The 17,665-nt window shown below is 46.9% G+C and overlaps 1 protein-coding gene and 1 pseudogene across 6 annotated transcripts in view; both read left to right on the top strand.

Annotated features, from left to right (window-relative positions):
* The window catches only part of TGFA (transforming growth factor alpha), a 115,519-nt gene that overhangs the window by 30,599 nt on the left and 67,255 nt on the right, over positions 1-17,665 (top strand). For all 6 annotated transcript variants that reach the window (XM_027072261.2, XM_027072260.2, XM_053200728.1 and 3 more), the window contains exon 2: positions 6,053-6,106. In XM_027072261.2, coding sequence (XP_026928062.1) covers positions 6,053-6,106 — 54 coding nt within the window. The remainder of the gene's footprint in view (positions 1-6,052; positions 6,107-17,665) is intronic.
* LOC113603120 (60S ribosomal protein L9-like) lies at positions 7,642-16,395 on the top strand (annotated as a pseudogene).

Here is a 17,665-nt window from a genome sequence, read left to right as displayed (position 1 = left end):
ACCAAGTTCACTCACTGAGACAAGAACACAAAGCCTTTACTTTGTCTGATCCTCCTTCAGGGCAGGGATCTACCTACAAAGTGTTGGAATGAAGCCAGTGGGCCCCCTTGTCCCCCAGCTAGATGGTTGAGGAAGATGGACAGCCTTGTATCTTCATAGATGCCTGGAATTTATGGACTGGGCAGATATTCTGGCCCAAGTCTGCCATTTAAAGACAAAGAGCCTAAGATTGAGAGAGGTGAAGTGACTTGCTAAAGGTGACCACATTCATAGTTCACCCTAGTCTCTGGACTCCCTGTTAGCCTGTGTTCCCTAGGTCACAATGGATACCTGGCTTCTAGGCAGGACAAAAAAAGGAGGAGGAGGTGGTCTTCTCTAGCATGCCTGTGTTCTTTGTACTTCACGAGACAAGCAAAAGCAAAGTGAGGCCAACTGGACCTTGTGATATGAGCTTGCAACGTCTGTCACTAATAAGCTAGGTGACCTTGGGCAGGTTATTTAATCTCCTGTACCTCTACTTACCTCCAGAATAGGAGCCTAATAGAACCTACTTCCTAGGACTTGCTCTGAGTACTGAATGAAACTATGCAGGGCATGTAGTAAGTGCTCAAGCAAATGTTCCTGCTTATTACTATTACTAACGCCATCAGCCGGAATGGTAATCGTGACTGAATCATGTGAGGAGGGAGCTTGGGAGACCAATCAGACTCCAGTGATTTTCCCTCTGCCACCTGCCACTGGCATAGAAACATCTTCCTGATTAACTTGTCATGTCATGGCTGTGTTTGGACAAAGGGGCCAGGACCTCACCTGTATGGGTTTGTAACTAAAAGCTGCCCCCTCCCTTGCATAGTTGGTTTTCTTTCATGAGCACCAGGACCTGCCACCTGAGACACAACACTAACTTTTTCAGATAATTTCTCTGTAAGGCTCTCTCCTTGGGTAGCAGGGTCCAGCTTGTGTTTTAAAAGCAGTGTTCCAGATGCTGGGATGGTAAAAGAAAGAGCCCTCTGTCCCATAAGCCTGTCTGCCCATGGTGATTCATTCCCATGTCACATATTTCTACACTCTCCCTGCTATCCCCAGAGTATTCCTAATCCTGTCTGGCCAGTTCTTCCACAAATTCTTCTGCAGCTTTTCCTGACATCCTCTGAAGCCGGTGTCACTGGTGTATCCATAAGCAGGGGCAAATATGAATTGTCGCCCCTTCCTTGGAGAGAAACCATGGACTCTCTGAGGGCCATCCTCCCCACACCGGGACGATGGAGGATGCCATGTGGCTGCTTTCTGCTATGACCTGTATGGATATCCTCTCCAGGGGCAGGCTCTTTGTCTCCTGGTCCCGCCAGCTTTCTGCCTTGTCCCTACCTGCAGTGTGTTCTTTTCTTTTTTTTCCTTCCTAATCAGTTCTTATCCTGAAGCCAGCATCTTCACCTAGATCAAAACCTTTTGCATTTAAAAATACTGATAAAGTCATACAATATTGCAGTTTTTGCTATGCAGTTAAAACCCTGCCACGTTTGCAGGTAAGATTTAAATGTTGGGATGTAATTCATAGTATTTTTTGAATGTATATTATTTTTGAGAGAGAGAGAGACAGAGTGTGAGTAGGGGAGGAGCAAAGAGAGGGAGACACAGAATCTGAAGCAGGCTCCAGGCTCTGAGCTGTCAGCACAGAGCCCAAGGCGGGGCTCGAACCCACGGACCACGAGATCATGACCTGAGCTGAAGTTGGCTTAACCAACTGAGCCACCCAGACTCAGAATTGGGATGTAATTCATAAAGGAAGAGGCCTTAGAAGCTGTACCGGAGGCCCTGGGTACAATGTGACCCATTTACACAGTTTTGTGCCCACACGATTGCCCCGTGCATGTCCCTGTAGACCTCATGCTGAACTGCAGGATGCTCGCTCTAGGTACCACCCACCACTTCCTTAGTTCCTGGCTGTGTCCCTTATGACCTTCCAATCCTGAGTATGGTAGGAGAGGAAGGGGAGATCTTGGCTCATCCCCACCAGCACCCACCCTCCCTGCTGCCTCTCTCTCCCGTCTGCATTGTTTCTTTACCCATAGGTCTTTTCTCAGAGCCTCCTTTAAATCCAGGGTACACTTTATCCAAAAGGACCTCCTGCAGCCTCTCTCCATCTTCTCCACATCTCCCTGACACCACCACCTCACCTTCACCCCTTCACTCGGGCAGCCTGACTTAGGGGATCTGAAACTGGATGGCATATGGAACTCTTGATTTTTGGGGCAGGGGGGCGGCGGGGGGAGGGGAGGGAGAGGAACAACTGATCCAACCAGTGGAGTAGGTCAGAGCCTGGAAGCAAATACTGGCTGTCACAGAGGCCAGAGCCTGAGGCTGCTTCTCCCCTATCTGGGCACTAGAGCTGAGTATCCACAGAGGGAGGTGGCCACAAGGCTGGCAGGTGGGATAGGATAGAGAATGTCCCATGCTAAAGGCCCAGCCTGGGGCCCAGTCCCATACATGAGTTAGGGGCGGTGTTGAGGGGCTGGGGAAGGAGGTGCTCCTCTGTGGCCCAGGGAAGATAGGGACCCAGCACCTCTCAAAGCATTTTCCATTGGTACATCAGTGGATGGGTTTCATGGTGGCTTCAGTCTGTGAACTCATGAGATAAAAATGCTAACCTCTTTTATGGCATTCTTGCTATTGTAAACTTTTATTTACTCTCCAAACAGCTGAATTATAAGCACTGCAACCCTTGTCCCCCCTTGAGGGCAGGCCTGGGTTTCTACTCTACTTTGGGTGGGGGATCAGCTTTCATAGGTTTTCATAGGTTTTTTTCTTCCCTCCCTTCCTCCCCTTATTTTTTTTTCTTTTTTGGAATCCACACAATCCAGGGATTCCCCTGTTTGGAGCTGTTTAAGCAGAAATATACTGGCAAGAGCAGCCTGGTAGGGATTCTTGCCCCCGAGGGAGGCCGCTGGGGATCCCTGCAGCCTCCAAGCTTCTGCCTGAACTCAGGGTTGTCTTCCTGGAGCCACTGCATGTGGCAGCTGTACTGTCCCCACACAGGTGCCCCAGACTGTACTGTTCTGATGAGCCTCAGAGCCTTCCAGGGCCACGTGTTTCTGGAAGACCTTCACACAGCCTGACTTTTCCAAGCATAGCCACGGGGCTGGCAGTCCAGGCACCTGGGCTTACACAGACTAGGCAGCAGGGGGTCTGGGTGTTCACACCCTGGCTCCTCAGACCTTGCTCAGAGCGGGGTGCAGGGGGGATTTGGGGTCTGCTTTCAGAATACAGAGATCAAGCTTAACTGCGGGGCCTGCCGAATCTGTTGTGCATTTGGGGGTTGTAGCTGGTGAGTATACACCCACCAGTGTTTTGTGACAGACTATGGTTAGAGGTCTCCCGAGTGGTGTGGTGATAAAACAGTGTCTCGGGCATGGGCATGGGACAGACTTGAACTTGACTGCAAGAGCTTGGGCAAATTCATAACCTCTGTAAAGCCTCCGTTTCCTCACCTGTTAAACCGTGTGTTTCCAGAGGCTGGACCAGAAGGCAGGGAGGCTGGGAGGTGCCTAGATTGTGGGTAATCATGACGATGAAATAAGATAGCACATAAGTGGTACCCGCCCCGACTCGGGGGCTGAAGGAGGTCTGACCACTGTCCTCTGGTCTGGGCCCCTCCGGAAAGCAGAGGTCTCACCTCTCATCACCAGAAGCTGTGCCTGAACAGAGATTGCAGAGAGATGCTCGGGCATTAAGCTATTTACCAGGGGACTTGGAGGGTATAGAGAGCAACTGTTCTATTCTGTGTTGCTCAAATTATGAATAAAAACCCAGTCGTCTCTCATCTATGGAACATGGTGGTTTTTGCAAACTCTGATTAGTTCCCAGAACGCCTTTGTGAGTTTGGCAGCTGGTAGCTTATGGGTGAGGGACTGAGCAGATGGAGTAGCTTGCCCCACAGCTGGGGTAGTGGCCCCCCATGTATTCCAGAGAGTCTGTGTCCATCCCTGCTCCGTCCTGGCTGCATTTGTACAGTATTTGCTTTCCTGTCTTGGTTTTGCTCTAGCAGAGATCGATATGGAGACCAGAAACGGTGCTGGCTCTGCTCTCGATGACTGACCGGATATGGGGCCAGGGAGGGAGGCTGCAAGGTAAGTTCAGGGACAGTTTGTGACAGGCCAGCAGTGCCTCCTCAGAGATATGCAAAGAATTCCTGTGTTCTTTATGTTACTCTGGGTCACTGACTGACTTTGGCCCAGAGTGGTTTGTGGCAGTACCAGCGAAGTCAGGTCGTGACAGGTTCCCAGCTGGCAGTGTGGAACCTCTAAAACCTTTCCTGGCCTTGGCAGGAATGCTTCACTTTGATGCTTGGTGTGTGGATTGCAGACTCGACTGTTTAAATATATCCAGAGGAACCCTAAGAGCCATGCTTCCAAAATGAGCAGCAAGAAAGAATTGCACGGGAAAGGCATTTGATTTTACTCCCGTTCTCTCCTTGCCCCCCGCCCCTACTCTAGCCCAATATCTGGTTCCAGGATGGTGTAGCAGTACTCGGGAAATCCCTGCCAGGCCTCCAGGAAAAGGAGTCTGAAGTTTTTATGATGTTTCTTGTTTCAAAGGCCTAAAGAAAAGTCATGAGCGTGATTACTTTACCTGTTGCAAGTATCTTTCTTGCCTGAGAATCCAGGCCTTCTATGTCTCTACCCTGAGTGAAAAGGGGAGGCGGGTCCTGGCAACATGCATAGCAGAGGTTTGGATTAGTCCTGTGCAGCAGGTGGTGACAGCACAGAACCTTGCTTGTTTTCTGTTCTGCCTTGATTCAGCTCCCTTCCAGGCTAACCCACAGGTGGCCCAGCCTGTGCGGGGCCACCATGGCATCTTTTTGCCTTTCAGTTTTAGGAAGTCAGTCTAACTTAGTTCATGCTGATTGCATAACTCCCAAGAGGTTCCTTCTTCATTAGAACTTTGCTGCTGTTTCTGGAAACTTTTGGTACTTTAACGTGAGGTCACATAAGGTCATCTATCTAAGAGGCAGCTTCATGGGTGTGCGACCTGTGTAGTCTCACAGAGTCCCATGTTCAGATGCCCAGAGCTTGGGGTTTTAGTGCTATGCAGCGGTAGTCTTGAAATTTTTAGTGATTTTATCTTTGAATTTATAGTTTGGAAGTGAACTCCAATGGGACAATGGAGTGTGTCCTGGGAACTTGGAGCCTTGGCCCAAGTTGATCGTATCAACTACCATCTATCAGTGGGTTCTCGCCCCTGCCACACTCTGCCCCTGTTAGGGCCTGGACACAAGAAAAATTGGTGTTAGGTGCGTGTACCCCATGGCATCTCAGGGCAGGGCATGGTGGCAGCTGTCTCCACACTGGGCTGCTAGCTCCACGGCCTGCCTGTTCAGTGGGTGACTAGACAGGGGCAAGGCTCTCCTCCACCCCTGATCGAGGTACCTCATGATGCTTTCTGACCACGGAGGCTCTAATACCCTCGGGGGGTCAGCTGTCTGCCTCAGTTGGGGTCCCTGAGAAGAAGAAATACCTGTATGGATTGCCCTGCCCCATCTGGGTCACAGCACATCTGTCCAGCTTCTGGCAGGAAGGAAACCCAGCGGTGGGTGGTCGCCCGTGTATTCACTCACTTGTCACGAGGGCCCCCACGTGCTCAGCCTGCAAGACTCCTCAAGCCTCAAAGAGAGAGATCATGACATGCACAACAACGTGAATGGACTTAATGCCGCTGAACTGTATACTTGAAAGTGGTTAAAACAGTAAATTTTATGTATGTTTCACCACCACAAAAAAATTACATGGTATTAAAAAAACACCAGAACAGGTGGAGAGAGACCGTGGAAGGAAGGAAGGAAAAAACTTTATAGTTTTTTCCTGATTTGTGAATAGGGGACCCACATTTTCATTTTGCACTGAGCCCCTCCCCGCCCCCCAAGCTATGTAGCCAGGCCTGCCTTTTGGCCACTTTGTAAAGTTGCCTGGTCTTTACCTTTCAAGCAGCCTGCCCTCGAGTCCTGAAAGTGTTTTGCTGAGCAGATGCTTACCTTTCCTCTCTTCTCCCCACACAGGTCTTCTGTTGGCTGTGTGCCAGGCCCTGGAGAACAGCACGTCCGCCCTGAGTGGTGAGTCCTGTCCCCTCCAGGGGAGATGGTGTGGGAATACAGGAAGGGGGCAGGCCTTGGCTATTTTGTGGAGCCTGCTCTCTGAAATTCCTCTGGGGCTCCTGCCCTCTATGCTCACGCGGGGCTGTCCCCTGAGCCCTTGCTGCCTTCCACCCCAGGGCCCGATTGCGTTCCTGGGGGGTCTCCACTGCGGGAGCAGGAGGGCTGTTCCCCCTCCCTCAAGGTTCGCCATCTCCCATCTCTGCTCCGACAGTCTGTGTGGGCAAGCGTCGTGGACAGCAGAGCCTACAGGACCTGAGATCTCAGAACCGTCCTCAGTTTCCCCGCTCATGTAACCATGCATCTAAAATGGAACCCAGATTCCTAAACCCTTTTGTCTGCTTCTGCCTGGTGATCTTTGTTTCGTTATTTTATGGCTTATCTTTGACATTTCTAGTAGTATTTCCCTTATTTCATTTTAAAGATCCTAGATCAACATATTAGAAGGTTTGGGAAATGTAGGAGGCAGACCTCCCCTGGTCAGAATACCACAGACACATCCACTATTGCATTGTGCATTGCTTTTAGCCTTTGTCCAGGTGCGCTCATGTTTTTATACAGTTAGTCTTGGTGAGAGAACTATTCTGATTCCTGCTTTTTAAATGCAAGTTTTGGAGTTGTGCATTTTTCCATGTCACTGGAAGGTCTTGAAATGTATCCTTTTAAAATGTCATGATGTTCCATCAAGATGGATAGATGTGATTCAATTAAGCATTCCCCATTGGATATTTATGCTACCCCCACTTTAAATTATGATGCTACCTGTTCATGCCTAGAAGCTTTTTCTTCTTAGATTTCTTTCCTCAGGATATATCTCTGGGAGCAAGAACAAATTTATTTATGACCCTTGTAACAAATCGCCAGATAGCTTTCTGAGGGAATTAAGCTAACTTTAATGTCAGCAGTGCATGAATCTTCCAGGTTCACTATTCCCTTGGTGACATGGAGTATGCTGTCATCTGTCACTGCAGTGGACACCTGCTGTATCTCCCTAGTTATTTCAGGGAGGTATATGTGGTGGTGGGGGGGGGGGGGTTGTTCTTATATACTCATAAATTCTCTCACCAACCACACAGTGTCCCTGGTACTTTGCTCTTTTCCAGACCTTTCCCTCCAAACACACTGGAGGTATGACTCCCACTGGGTACCACTGATTCTGTAGCCCCACAGACTGCCCCTTGGAGCTGTTGTCCTTGATGCAATTGAACTCTTAAGGTGTCCAAACCACTTGGTGGCCCGTGATGCTACAGAAGAAAATGCCTCACTTTCTCTATATTCTATATTTCTGGGGCTGGGGTGGAAGGGTGTGTCCATCCCAAAGCAGTACTTCCCAAAGTCCAGGATCTATCAGAGTTTCTACTTTTTAATGACCTCCCCCATCACAAAGGGCTCAGATGTGAATATATTGGGGGTAAAGGAGGGGCATTGGTTTATGACTCTACCATGCTGGTCTCCGAATTGTGCTATCTCCCTTCCTAGGATCCATTTACCCCCAGATGCATCCTCAGCCTCTCCTGGTCCTCACTGTAGGACCTGGTAGGTTAGAGCCAGGTCGTCTACTGAGTCACTCAGTAAGTGATGTAGGCGGTAAGTTGCAGTGATGGCAAATACTGATGCTACCATCCATGGGGAGAGGGGGCTCCTCCTCCCAGTCTCCAGCCATTCATACAGACTACAGACAAGAAAGGCCTGGGGGATGTTGTACCTGAGCCTATTCTCTCAGCTGTGGCTCCTGCCAAGATCCTTTGGGGTTTCCCCTGTCTCTCCTGGGCAGACATGAGGAGACCTGCTATATTCATCCCAAAATTACTGTCCTTGGTGCACTAGTGACAAGCTTCTGTTCCATCTTCTGGACTTGCTTCTGTGAGAATGCCTCTGATATCAACAAGTACTTGAGGTTTAGTCTTCCTCATTGTGTATCTTCAAAGAACTAGTCACACCCTACTGTGTTGCACATTACCCTATAACTTGCTGAGGGCCACTCTGTGACCCAATGTGGTGGGTGAGAGCAGGGGCAATGCCACAACTTCTAGTGTCCAAGGGACCTGAGGATTCCAGTGCTGGTGGACAGTCTATGGAGAAGGGAAGTGTGCTGCCTGCCTGGCCTCTGCATTGCTCTCTGTTTGATGGGTCAGTTAGCCATGGGACTTGTGCCCCAGAGAGGTTGGTGGAATAGCTCTATCCATTTTTACTTACTCTCCACCCTGCCTCTTTGGACCCAGACGTGAGTCCAGAGAGAGCTGGGCTGGGAGACAAGTCCAAATGGCAGTGATGGTATCATAGCCACCTCTTCAAGGACTAGGGCTTTGTGACTGAATCAGGCTTGTTTGCTTAACTTCCTCTTCCTTTAGAGTGACCTTCCTTCTCCCCGAAGACTCCTCAGGCCCTGGGAGGCCTTGAGCACTCCCATCCCACCCCCACTCTGACCTTACCAGACATAACTGAAATCCTGTTGTGGGTGCAGTGCAAATGGGGGACCACCCCACCAGCCATATTCACCACCCCAACATCGAAGTGTGTGTATTGAACTCTAGGCTAATTCAATAAGTAAAACTATTTGTTACTGTTAACTATGGAAATCTTCATACCCAGAAGTAATAATGAAATCAGTCCCCACATACCTGTCACCCAGCTTCAGCAGTTACCATCGCTCTGCCATTTTTCTTTCATCTGTTCTCACGCCATTTTGGTTTTTTCCCTTTGCTGGGATATTTCAAAGCAAAGCCCACTTCACTTGTGAATGTTACTTCTCTCTCACAGATAAGGACTTTAAAAAACAAACCGATAGTCCCGTTACACCAGTAAAAACAACAATCCCTTTTTGTTCGATCCGTAAATATGGAGGGTAGATGATGCTGCATTCAGTTTTTCAAGCTGTACTTTCAAGCTATATTTAATTTGCATTTCCTTTAATGTTTTCATATTTTGCTTTCTATTTAATTTCCTTTCTGGTGAACACTGTTTTTGTAAAGTGTGCTCATTTGTATACTGGATGACTGACTCACATCTGAGTCCCTCCTAACCCCTTATCATCTGGATGTTGGCAGGCTCACTTACCACTTACTGAGTCTCAGAGCTGTGCATTGAGGTGTAAAGATGGGTTGTTGTAGGACAAGAGCTACAAGGCTTTACCCATGATGTGAATATTCAGGTCTCTTCACTCAAGCGTTGACAGGAATGAGAAACAATATTGGTTATAAGAAGGCTTTGATACATTCTGTGCTGGAGCATAGACGTACTCAGGATTCAGCTCTCACTTCTTGATGGAGCAGCATAGAGAGAAAATTACAAACTCTGTATGCCAATCAAGGGTGGTGTGTGCACTTGAGGGAACATGGGACTGATCCCATGTGGCTTTCTTGTGCTTTTTGGGAAAAAAAAAAAGTTCCATGCACTTATTACTTAACAGTTACCCTTGGCCTGTCTTGTTGAAGTTTCATTGGTTTCTTCCAATCTTCGTCTCTCTTAGACCCCCAAATGTGAAGGGTAAATTATGCCAGAGGCAGAGGAAACTGGCATCGTTGTCGTCAGTAAATGCTTTTCAGACCTCCGTTTTGAGTGGGACACTGGAGCGATACATGCCTTAGGCTGGAGGTCAGGAATGCTGTGCGTTGGGGCCCAACTGGTCTCAGTTTTGCCAAGACCCTGGGCAAGTTGTTCATCTGGTTCCTGTTTGGATCTGAGTTTCCTCATCTATTGGACTTGAATCAGGAATAGCCTATAAGATTTTTCACACAGCCACTCTGATAAATTGGTAGAGACTGCTTGGAAAGCTTTGTTCAGAAGGATTATAACTCTGCCTTGAGGCTGTTAGGAAATATGGTCACGATCAATTATTGGTGAGGCCTGCCATGGACCCAAGGTGGAGAAGCAATGGTGTGACTGCCATATATTTAATTCTCTTGGAACCAGATTCTCTTTTACATTTCGGTTCTAACATTCTAGTTGAAGAAGCAGACCTTCTTCATCCTTGTCCTCAAGGAGCCCACCACACAGGTGACAAGAGAGCATGGGAATCCATAATGCAAGCCTCATTATGACCTGAGGCCACCTCAGCTGACTGCTTCGTGGGTGATTTAGACAATAATTGCTGTGGGAGTGAAGTCAATAGTCTGGGGGTTAGGACAGAAAATTTGTAACTGGTTGGTTGTTAATTTGTAAAGCACACAGAGAAACATAGCTGGAGGCAGAATGAGGGTGACAGAACCTACAGCTTAGAACATCCATCACACCCTCCCAAGGAAGGAGTTACGACCCATCTTCAAAAGGCACCTTTTAATGCCCCTTGAAAGGGACAGAATGCACCCGGTTAAGTTGTTGTGTGGCTCCTTGCTTAACCCTCCGAAATGTTGTGCATTTCCCAGGCTGCCCATCTGGTTCTCATGTTTTCATGAGACTCTAATGACTGAGGGGTGTGGTAAGGGCCTTGTTCAGACACCTGGCAGCAGGCTCCGGGCTTCGCTCTGCTATCTGCCTTGCTTGATCTGTGTGCCTCTTTACCTCTGAACTTCTCCTTCCTCTAGCCGTGTCTGACACCACCTAGCTGGAATCAGGAAGCCTTTGAAGGCCCGCTTGAGTTAGCATCTGGGACTTTTCAGAGGTGGTGGTGAAAGAAGATGGTGAAGATGTTCTTTGGGGGTGTCGTTTGTGGGGAAGGTCACCATGATCACTGGCTTGGGGAGGTGGTGGCCGGATTTGGGTGAGGACATCAGGCTTAACGATACAGAGAAGGTGAGCTCAGGCTGAGGGCACACAGAGGGAGGGAAATCAGATCATATGGAAAAGTCTTTGAAGGCGTTACTTGTTTGAGAAACAGGTTGAATGTGGATCAGCCAGCAAGCAAGAGATCTATTGATTGCTCATCTCCCCTAACAAAAGCTTTTCAGAACTGCAAACTGCTTCCCCGTTCCATTGTCTGGAGTTTTCCCATGTGGAGCTGGAGTCATTCTAAAATTAGAAGGCTCACGTGCTCTACCCAGGTACACAGTTCGCCGTTCCAAGTAAGTGTCTGTAGCACAAGACACGTGGTGTGCTTTAGTTCGGGGGGAAAAGCGCATACAACTGAGTGTGGCAGGACTTGCCTGCTGCAGAGAATGTTTGGAGGAAAGTGGGGCCTCAGGAGAGAATCAGGGATTCTTTCCTGTCCTCTCTAGGATTTATCCGTGTCATCCAATTCTTCATTTGAACTTCTATTTTTTGCAAAGGAGACTATGCCAGGGGAGAGGGAAGGTAGCTCAGGGTAGTAGACAGGCCAGAGATGTGGAATCAAGGATTATAATTCTGACTCACTAGCTGCATAGCCTTAGTAGATCTCTTCAGTCCTCCTGAACCATCAACAAAATTAAGGAGGGGGATTAGGCAGTATCTTTTCAAACCCTGAGTCACAAAATCACTTTAGTGGATCACAGCCAGCAGTTTCAAAAATGAAATTAAATAGCTTAGAATAGACAATTTTAGAGTGAAGGAAGGTCAGGGAATGATTCATGAGAGTCTTGTTTTAGTTATGAATGGGCACATACTGACTGGCATTCTGCATCATTTACTTGTATAAACTATACCTCTATTGTACCCTCCATAATTTCCAGATTTATTTCTTTAGTATGAGAACTTGGACACTTAAAGTGCTATAAATCTTTCTAAACCTGTATATTACCCTCCCCATCATACACCTAGTTTTTTATAGCTGACTTGTTCACCTCTAATTTAAAGCAGTTCTTTTAATCTATTCACCTTTATCAAGTCTTTCCAAAACAGTGAACTTACAATAGAAACAACCACTTATACACAGACAATTCATTAGTTTATGTAATATATAATTAAGTTACGTAAATACAGTGAGTATAACCAACATAAACAGGTTTGGGAACAAAACACAAATGTCCTGTGGGTAAACAGTTGGCTTACCTGGTAAAAACAGAAATGGGCTGGTAAACCAGACTAGCTAACTCACTACGTTTTTGCACGCTGATCTAGATGATTTTAGGAGAGAATGGGGCTATGTAAATCAGGGGCTTGATTTAAGCCGAGCTCAGGTAAGAGACCATCTGCCATCTTCGAAAGAAACAAGGCAAGCGACGCAACTTGTGGATTTTTAAAAACATCAGGGCCCATAGAAGGCTTCCTGTTCTCCCACTTCTTAGCTGTGGACATTTGTTAGCACACATTGATTGAGTACTACCTCCTCCTGGACATGGGGCTAGGCCCTGGGGATACGTGTGAGAAGTAAATGAGCCCTGCCATCAGAGGGCATAGGGCAGGTAGATAAAAGTGGATGATTTTTACATCTCAGAGAAGAGCATCAACAGAGACAATCTACCAAAATGGATTTCTTTGAAGAAAACACCTACTTTTGTTATATTCAGACTTACCTTTAAAAAAATTTTTTTTTAATTTTTTAATGTTTATTTATTTTTGAGAGAGAGAGACAGACAGAGTGTGAGTAGGGGAGGGGCAGAGAGAAAAGGAGACACAGAATCCAAAGCAGACTCCAGGCTCTGAGCTATCAGCACAGAGCCCAATGCAGGGCTCAACCCCAAGGACCGCAAGATCATGACCTGAGCCGAAGTCGGACACTTAATCGACTGGGAGGAGCCCCTCAGACTTCCCAGTTTTAATCAAAGTGCCACCTTCTACTTTTTATTCTCTTTGTTAAATTGTGTCTTGCTCCTTTTTTCTTTTTTTCCTGTATCCACTGTGAGCACGAAGACCTTGTCAGCCATCACTCCAGAAAACATCAACATCTCTCTGAAGGGCCCCGCTGTTATTGTGAAGGGCCCCAGAGGAGCCTGTGGAAGGACTTCAGTCACATCAGTGTAGAACTCAGTCTTCTCTGAAGGAAAAAAGAAAAGGCTCCGGGTTGACAAACAGTGGAGAAATAAAAGGGAATCGGCTACCATTCACACTGTCTGTAGTCATGTACAGAACATGATCAAGTGTTACACTGGGCTTCCATTACAAGATGAGGTCTGTGTATGCCCACTTCCCCATCAACGTCGTTAGTCAGGAGAATAGTTCTTTTGTAGAAATCCAAAATTTCTTGGGCAAAAAATACATCCGTGGGGTTTAGACAGGGCCAAGAGTTGCTCATTTAGTATCTCAAGCCGGGAAAGATGAGTTAATTCTTGAAGGAAACAATGCTGAACTTGTATCAAATTCAGCTGCTTTGATTCAGCAAGCCACAATGGTTAAAAACAAAGCAGAAAATTTTTGGATGGAGTCTATGTTTCTGAAAAAGGAACAGTTCATCAGTCCAATAAATAAGATCTAGGTTGTCCAGCTACAGAAACAGCAAAATCCTGGCTGATTCCTCAGCATTTTGATATTTTAAATGTGGAATAAAAGCTGTATATTGATTTGAAGGGGGAAAAAAATTGCATCTTGCTCAGCGTGGCCCATGGTACTGAGCTGGCTTTCCCTGTGATTGGTCATTCTCCTGACTCTGCCAGGCACCTTGTGTTGCAAGAACAGAACCTGACTACACATCAGCGTAGGTAATAGGGGCTTGATTTTTAAGGGATCGGCCCTCACAGAATCACTGGAAATGCTGCACAGCCTGGCCCAAGGAATGCAGGAGCCAGGAGATCCTCAGCTATAGCCGTTTGTACACCCTGTGCCTACTGCAGAGATCATTCTATACCAACTCCTCCCATCTCTGTGCCTCTTAACTCAGAGTCTCCAGAGAGAGAATCAGGTTTGTCTTGTCTTCCTTGGTCAAGCGGTCACCCAGCTGCTGTGGTCAGGCTGGGAGAGGAATTACCTCTGGCTAATGGGAATATAGGTGATTTTAATTTCCTTTGTACTTTCCTATTTTTCTATCATGTCAGCAATGGGCATATTTTGATACCATAATCAGGAAAGGGGTTGGCTAGATTTTTTAAAGGACAGAAAAGGCAGTAGCTCCTGTCTGTTCTCAGGTCTGTGGGTCAGCATGGATTGAGCACAGACACGTCTGTCTTGCCCGGCGCCTGCTGCTATCACTAAGTCCCAAGTGGTGTTGCTGTTTCTGGAGCATGGGGACCTGCCCTCCTGGCCTGCTTGAGGGCTGCCTGCTCCCTGCAGCTTGAAGCCTACACTTTGCTCCTCGGCACAGCAGGTCCTGCAGAGACCTTGCTGTTTGGAGAGATGGACCCTGATAGGACAATCACCAGTTCACCTCCCAGTTCTGGGGGTGCTTCTCCAAACTCTTCTCCAGCAGCCCTTTGGCTCCTAGATCTTGATCTACTTTGCAGAAATGCTAAGTACTTGATACCTCTCAGTTTCAACAGAGAAGGGGGGGGGGTCTTTCTGGGCTCCTGGCCTTGGGGCCAGTCTCTAGAATGTGAGACTCTAGAGCTAGGCAGGCTAAGTTCAGATTCTACCTCTGCCCCTTACTAGCTGTGAGACCTTAACTACTTAACCTGTCTATACCTCAGCTTCTCTATCTATAACATAGGAATGGTCGTAGCACCTGCTCGTAGGGTTCTTCTGACGATGAAGAGCTTACACGGCAAGCACTTGAAGCTATGTGGGCATACAGTAGGTGCTCGAAGTGTGAACTGCTGTTGCTTCTGTGCTCAGTATATGATTGGTGATGCGCATAGTGTGAAGCAAGACCTGTATCCTCACACTGCTTTTACCCCCTGGAGTGGCATCCTCAGGCAGTGGTTCTCATTTCTGTGTGTGTAAGAGTCCTCCCGGTGAATGCTGAAGCTCCAGTTCTGGGGCCCTGCCCCAGTGTGGTCCAGAAATCTGCACTTTTAGTCCTCAGCCACATGGTGCTAAGGCCCAGTGGGAAGAAGCCAATGGCACTTGACCTCGTAGGCTACGGTGCGTTCTCCTGAGGGCAACGGCACTTCCCTTCCCTGGAACTCTTGCTCTTCCTCAGCTGGACAGTGCTGGTTCTGGGAGTCCACAACAGACTTTCTAGCATTCACTGGAGAGCTTGGTAAAGAGAATCAAACACCTCAGAACTCAGCCCATCACCTCAAAAGATCCTCTTTCTCATTATTTTTGCCTCTAGTGAAATGATGAACATGATAGCTTGGGATAAGGGATCAGCTTTATTTTCTGAGAGCCCAGGCACAAGCCTCCAACTTCTGAGTTTGGGAACAGCCTGGAGGGTCCAGTTATTTACTAATGAAGGGACCTTTAGCTAATCCAGCCAGGCTCAGATGTCCTCCTTAGCAGGCTCAGCAGCTGTTTGATTTGCTTACTCCTTCCAAATCTTTCTTCTTAATTTCCTGACTTGAAAGTTATGGCCTTACTCTTTTATCAGGATGTGTAATGGGAGGTAATTTCTATATCTGGACATTTTTTTCAACAGGTTGCATTTACTAAGATGTTTCTTGAATGCCAAAGCATACTAGCGCTGTTTTAAACGAGGGGAAAAACAGATAAGCTGAAATAGAATAGAGGTCTGTCTTAATTCTGCTCACATGTTGGTGCCATGTAGCCTGGGGTTCAGAAGGGGAACCTTTTTCTTCCCAACTGTCATTTGGCAGCCGGACTAAGAATCTCTTTTTCTGGGCCTTTTTGCATCCTGTCTTTGGGGACTTGGGATATAATGAACACCTCTCCTTGCCTTACACAGTACGTCTCAGAAAGGCATTTTTAGAATCTTGAAAGGGGAAGGTGTTAGATCTTGCTATGAAGTCTGTCACAGTGACTCTTCCTGGTGTTCTGAGGCAGGACAAATGGCAATAGAATCAGGAATCACACAACACTCAAGGGGAGACTTGATAAAATTCTGGGGCTAGCAGGCTTTCCACCTGATACCCTGTTAAAGAAACACAGCACAGTGAAAGGCTCTAGAAACCCAGACGCTCATCCAACCAAATGACATTCATATTGCAGTTGTCATTACACACAGTTTCCCAAGGTTAGTACTCCCCAACCTTTTCCAGAATAAAGACCCAATCTGAACATCAAAAGTGTGTGACACACCACAGTGAGGTACCATTTCATACCCGTCAGAGTGGCTGCTATCAAAAGACAAGAAATAACCAGTGTTGGTGAGGATGTGGAAAAAAGAACCTACTGGTGGGAATGTAAATTGGTGCAGCCACTATGGAACACAGTATGGATGTTCCTCAAAAAATTAAAAATAGGGGGTGCCTGGATAGCTCAGTCAGTTGAGTGTCTGACTTTGGTTCAGGTCATGATCTTGCAGCCTGTGAGTTCAGGCCCCACATTGGGTTCCGTGCGGTCAGTGGAGAGCCTGCTTTGGATCATCTGTCTCCCTCTCTCTCTGTGCCTCTCTCTCTCTCTCTCTCTATCTCAAAAGTAAAGAAACATTTTAAAAATTCGAAAAATAGAAAAAATAAAAATAGAACGACCCTACGATCCAGCAGTTCTACTTGAGTATTTATCGGAAATGAAAACACTAATTCGAAAAGATATATACACCTCTGTGTTCATTGCAACATTCTTCACAATAGCTAAGATATGGAAACAACCAAAGTATCCACTGATGGAAGAATGGATAAAGAAGAGGTGTGTGTGTATGTGTGTGTGTGTGTATGTACACGCACACACACACATACACACACACACAGTGAAATACTACTCAGCCATAAAAAAGAAGGAATTCTCTCCATTTGCAACAACATGGATGGACCTTGAGGATATCATGCTAAGTGAGCTAAGCCAGAGAGTGAAAATGCTATATGATTTCACTTGTATTTGGAATTTTAAAAAACAAAACGAATGAACAAATAAACTCATAGATGCAGAGAACCAGATTGGTGGTTGCCCCAGAGGAGGGCACTGGCAAAATGGAAGAAGGGAGTCAAAAGGTACAAACTTCAAGTGTTAAATAAGTCATAGGGATATAATGGATGGCATGGGGAATCCAGTCCATAACATTGTATTTCATATTATGTGACTTTATATGGTGACAAGGGCTACTAGACTTACTGTAGTGCATGTTTCACAGTGTATACAAATACTTAGTCACAGATAGGTGTTTCTTAAAAGAATCTTTTTCATAGATTTCTCTAAAACAACAGTGTTATTAGGCATATGAAACACAGGGGAATAAACCTGTAGGACCCCAAGCTCACACAGCCCATAGGGATGAAAACACAGTCTTCCCAGGCTATGTGCAGTGCCCCCACTTGCTAGCTGCCTGGGCTGTGTATCCAGGGGGGGGTGGTTGCTAGGTTAGAAGTTCTCACATTATTCAGAGCTTATGCTTTCCTTGATTTCAGCTTCTCATTAGCAGGTGAGGGAATTAAGCCTTTTTTCATCTATTTAAGTTTGGCTTGATGGCAGGGTGCTTAAAATAAAAATCCTATGAATCTGATAGCACAGTGGTTGCAGTATAGGCTAGAGCCAAACAGCCGTGGTGTAAGCCTTAACCGTGCCCCTTGAGGACTGTGACCTTGGGGGAGCTCCTTAACTGCTCTGTGCCTCAGTTTCCCCATCTGTAAAGTGGAGACAACAACTGAGCCTACCTCATAGGGCCATTATGAGGATTAAGTGAGATGACCTATGTAAAGCATTTGAACAGTGCCGGGTGCATAGGAAGTTCTGTGTAAGTAT

The sequence above is a fragment of the Acinonyx jubatus genome, chromosome A3, assembly GCF_027475565.1.
Source record: "Acinonyx jubatus isolate Ajub_Pintada_27869175 chromosome A3, VMU_Ajub_asm_v1.0, whole genome shotgun sequence".
Classification (NCBI taxonomy): domain Eukaryota; kingdom Metazoa; phylum Chordata; class Mammalia; order Carnivora; family Felidae; genus Acinonyx; species Acinonyx jubatus.
The sequence above is the reverse complement of the archived record's forward strand: the minus strand, read 5'-3'. Positions and strand labels throughout refer to the sequence as shown.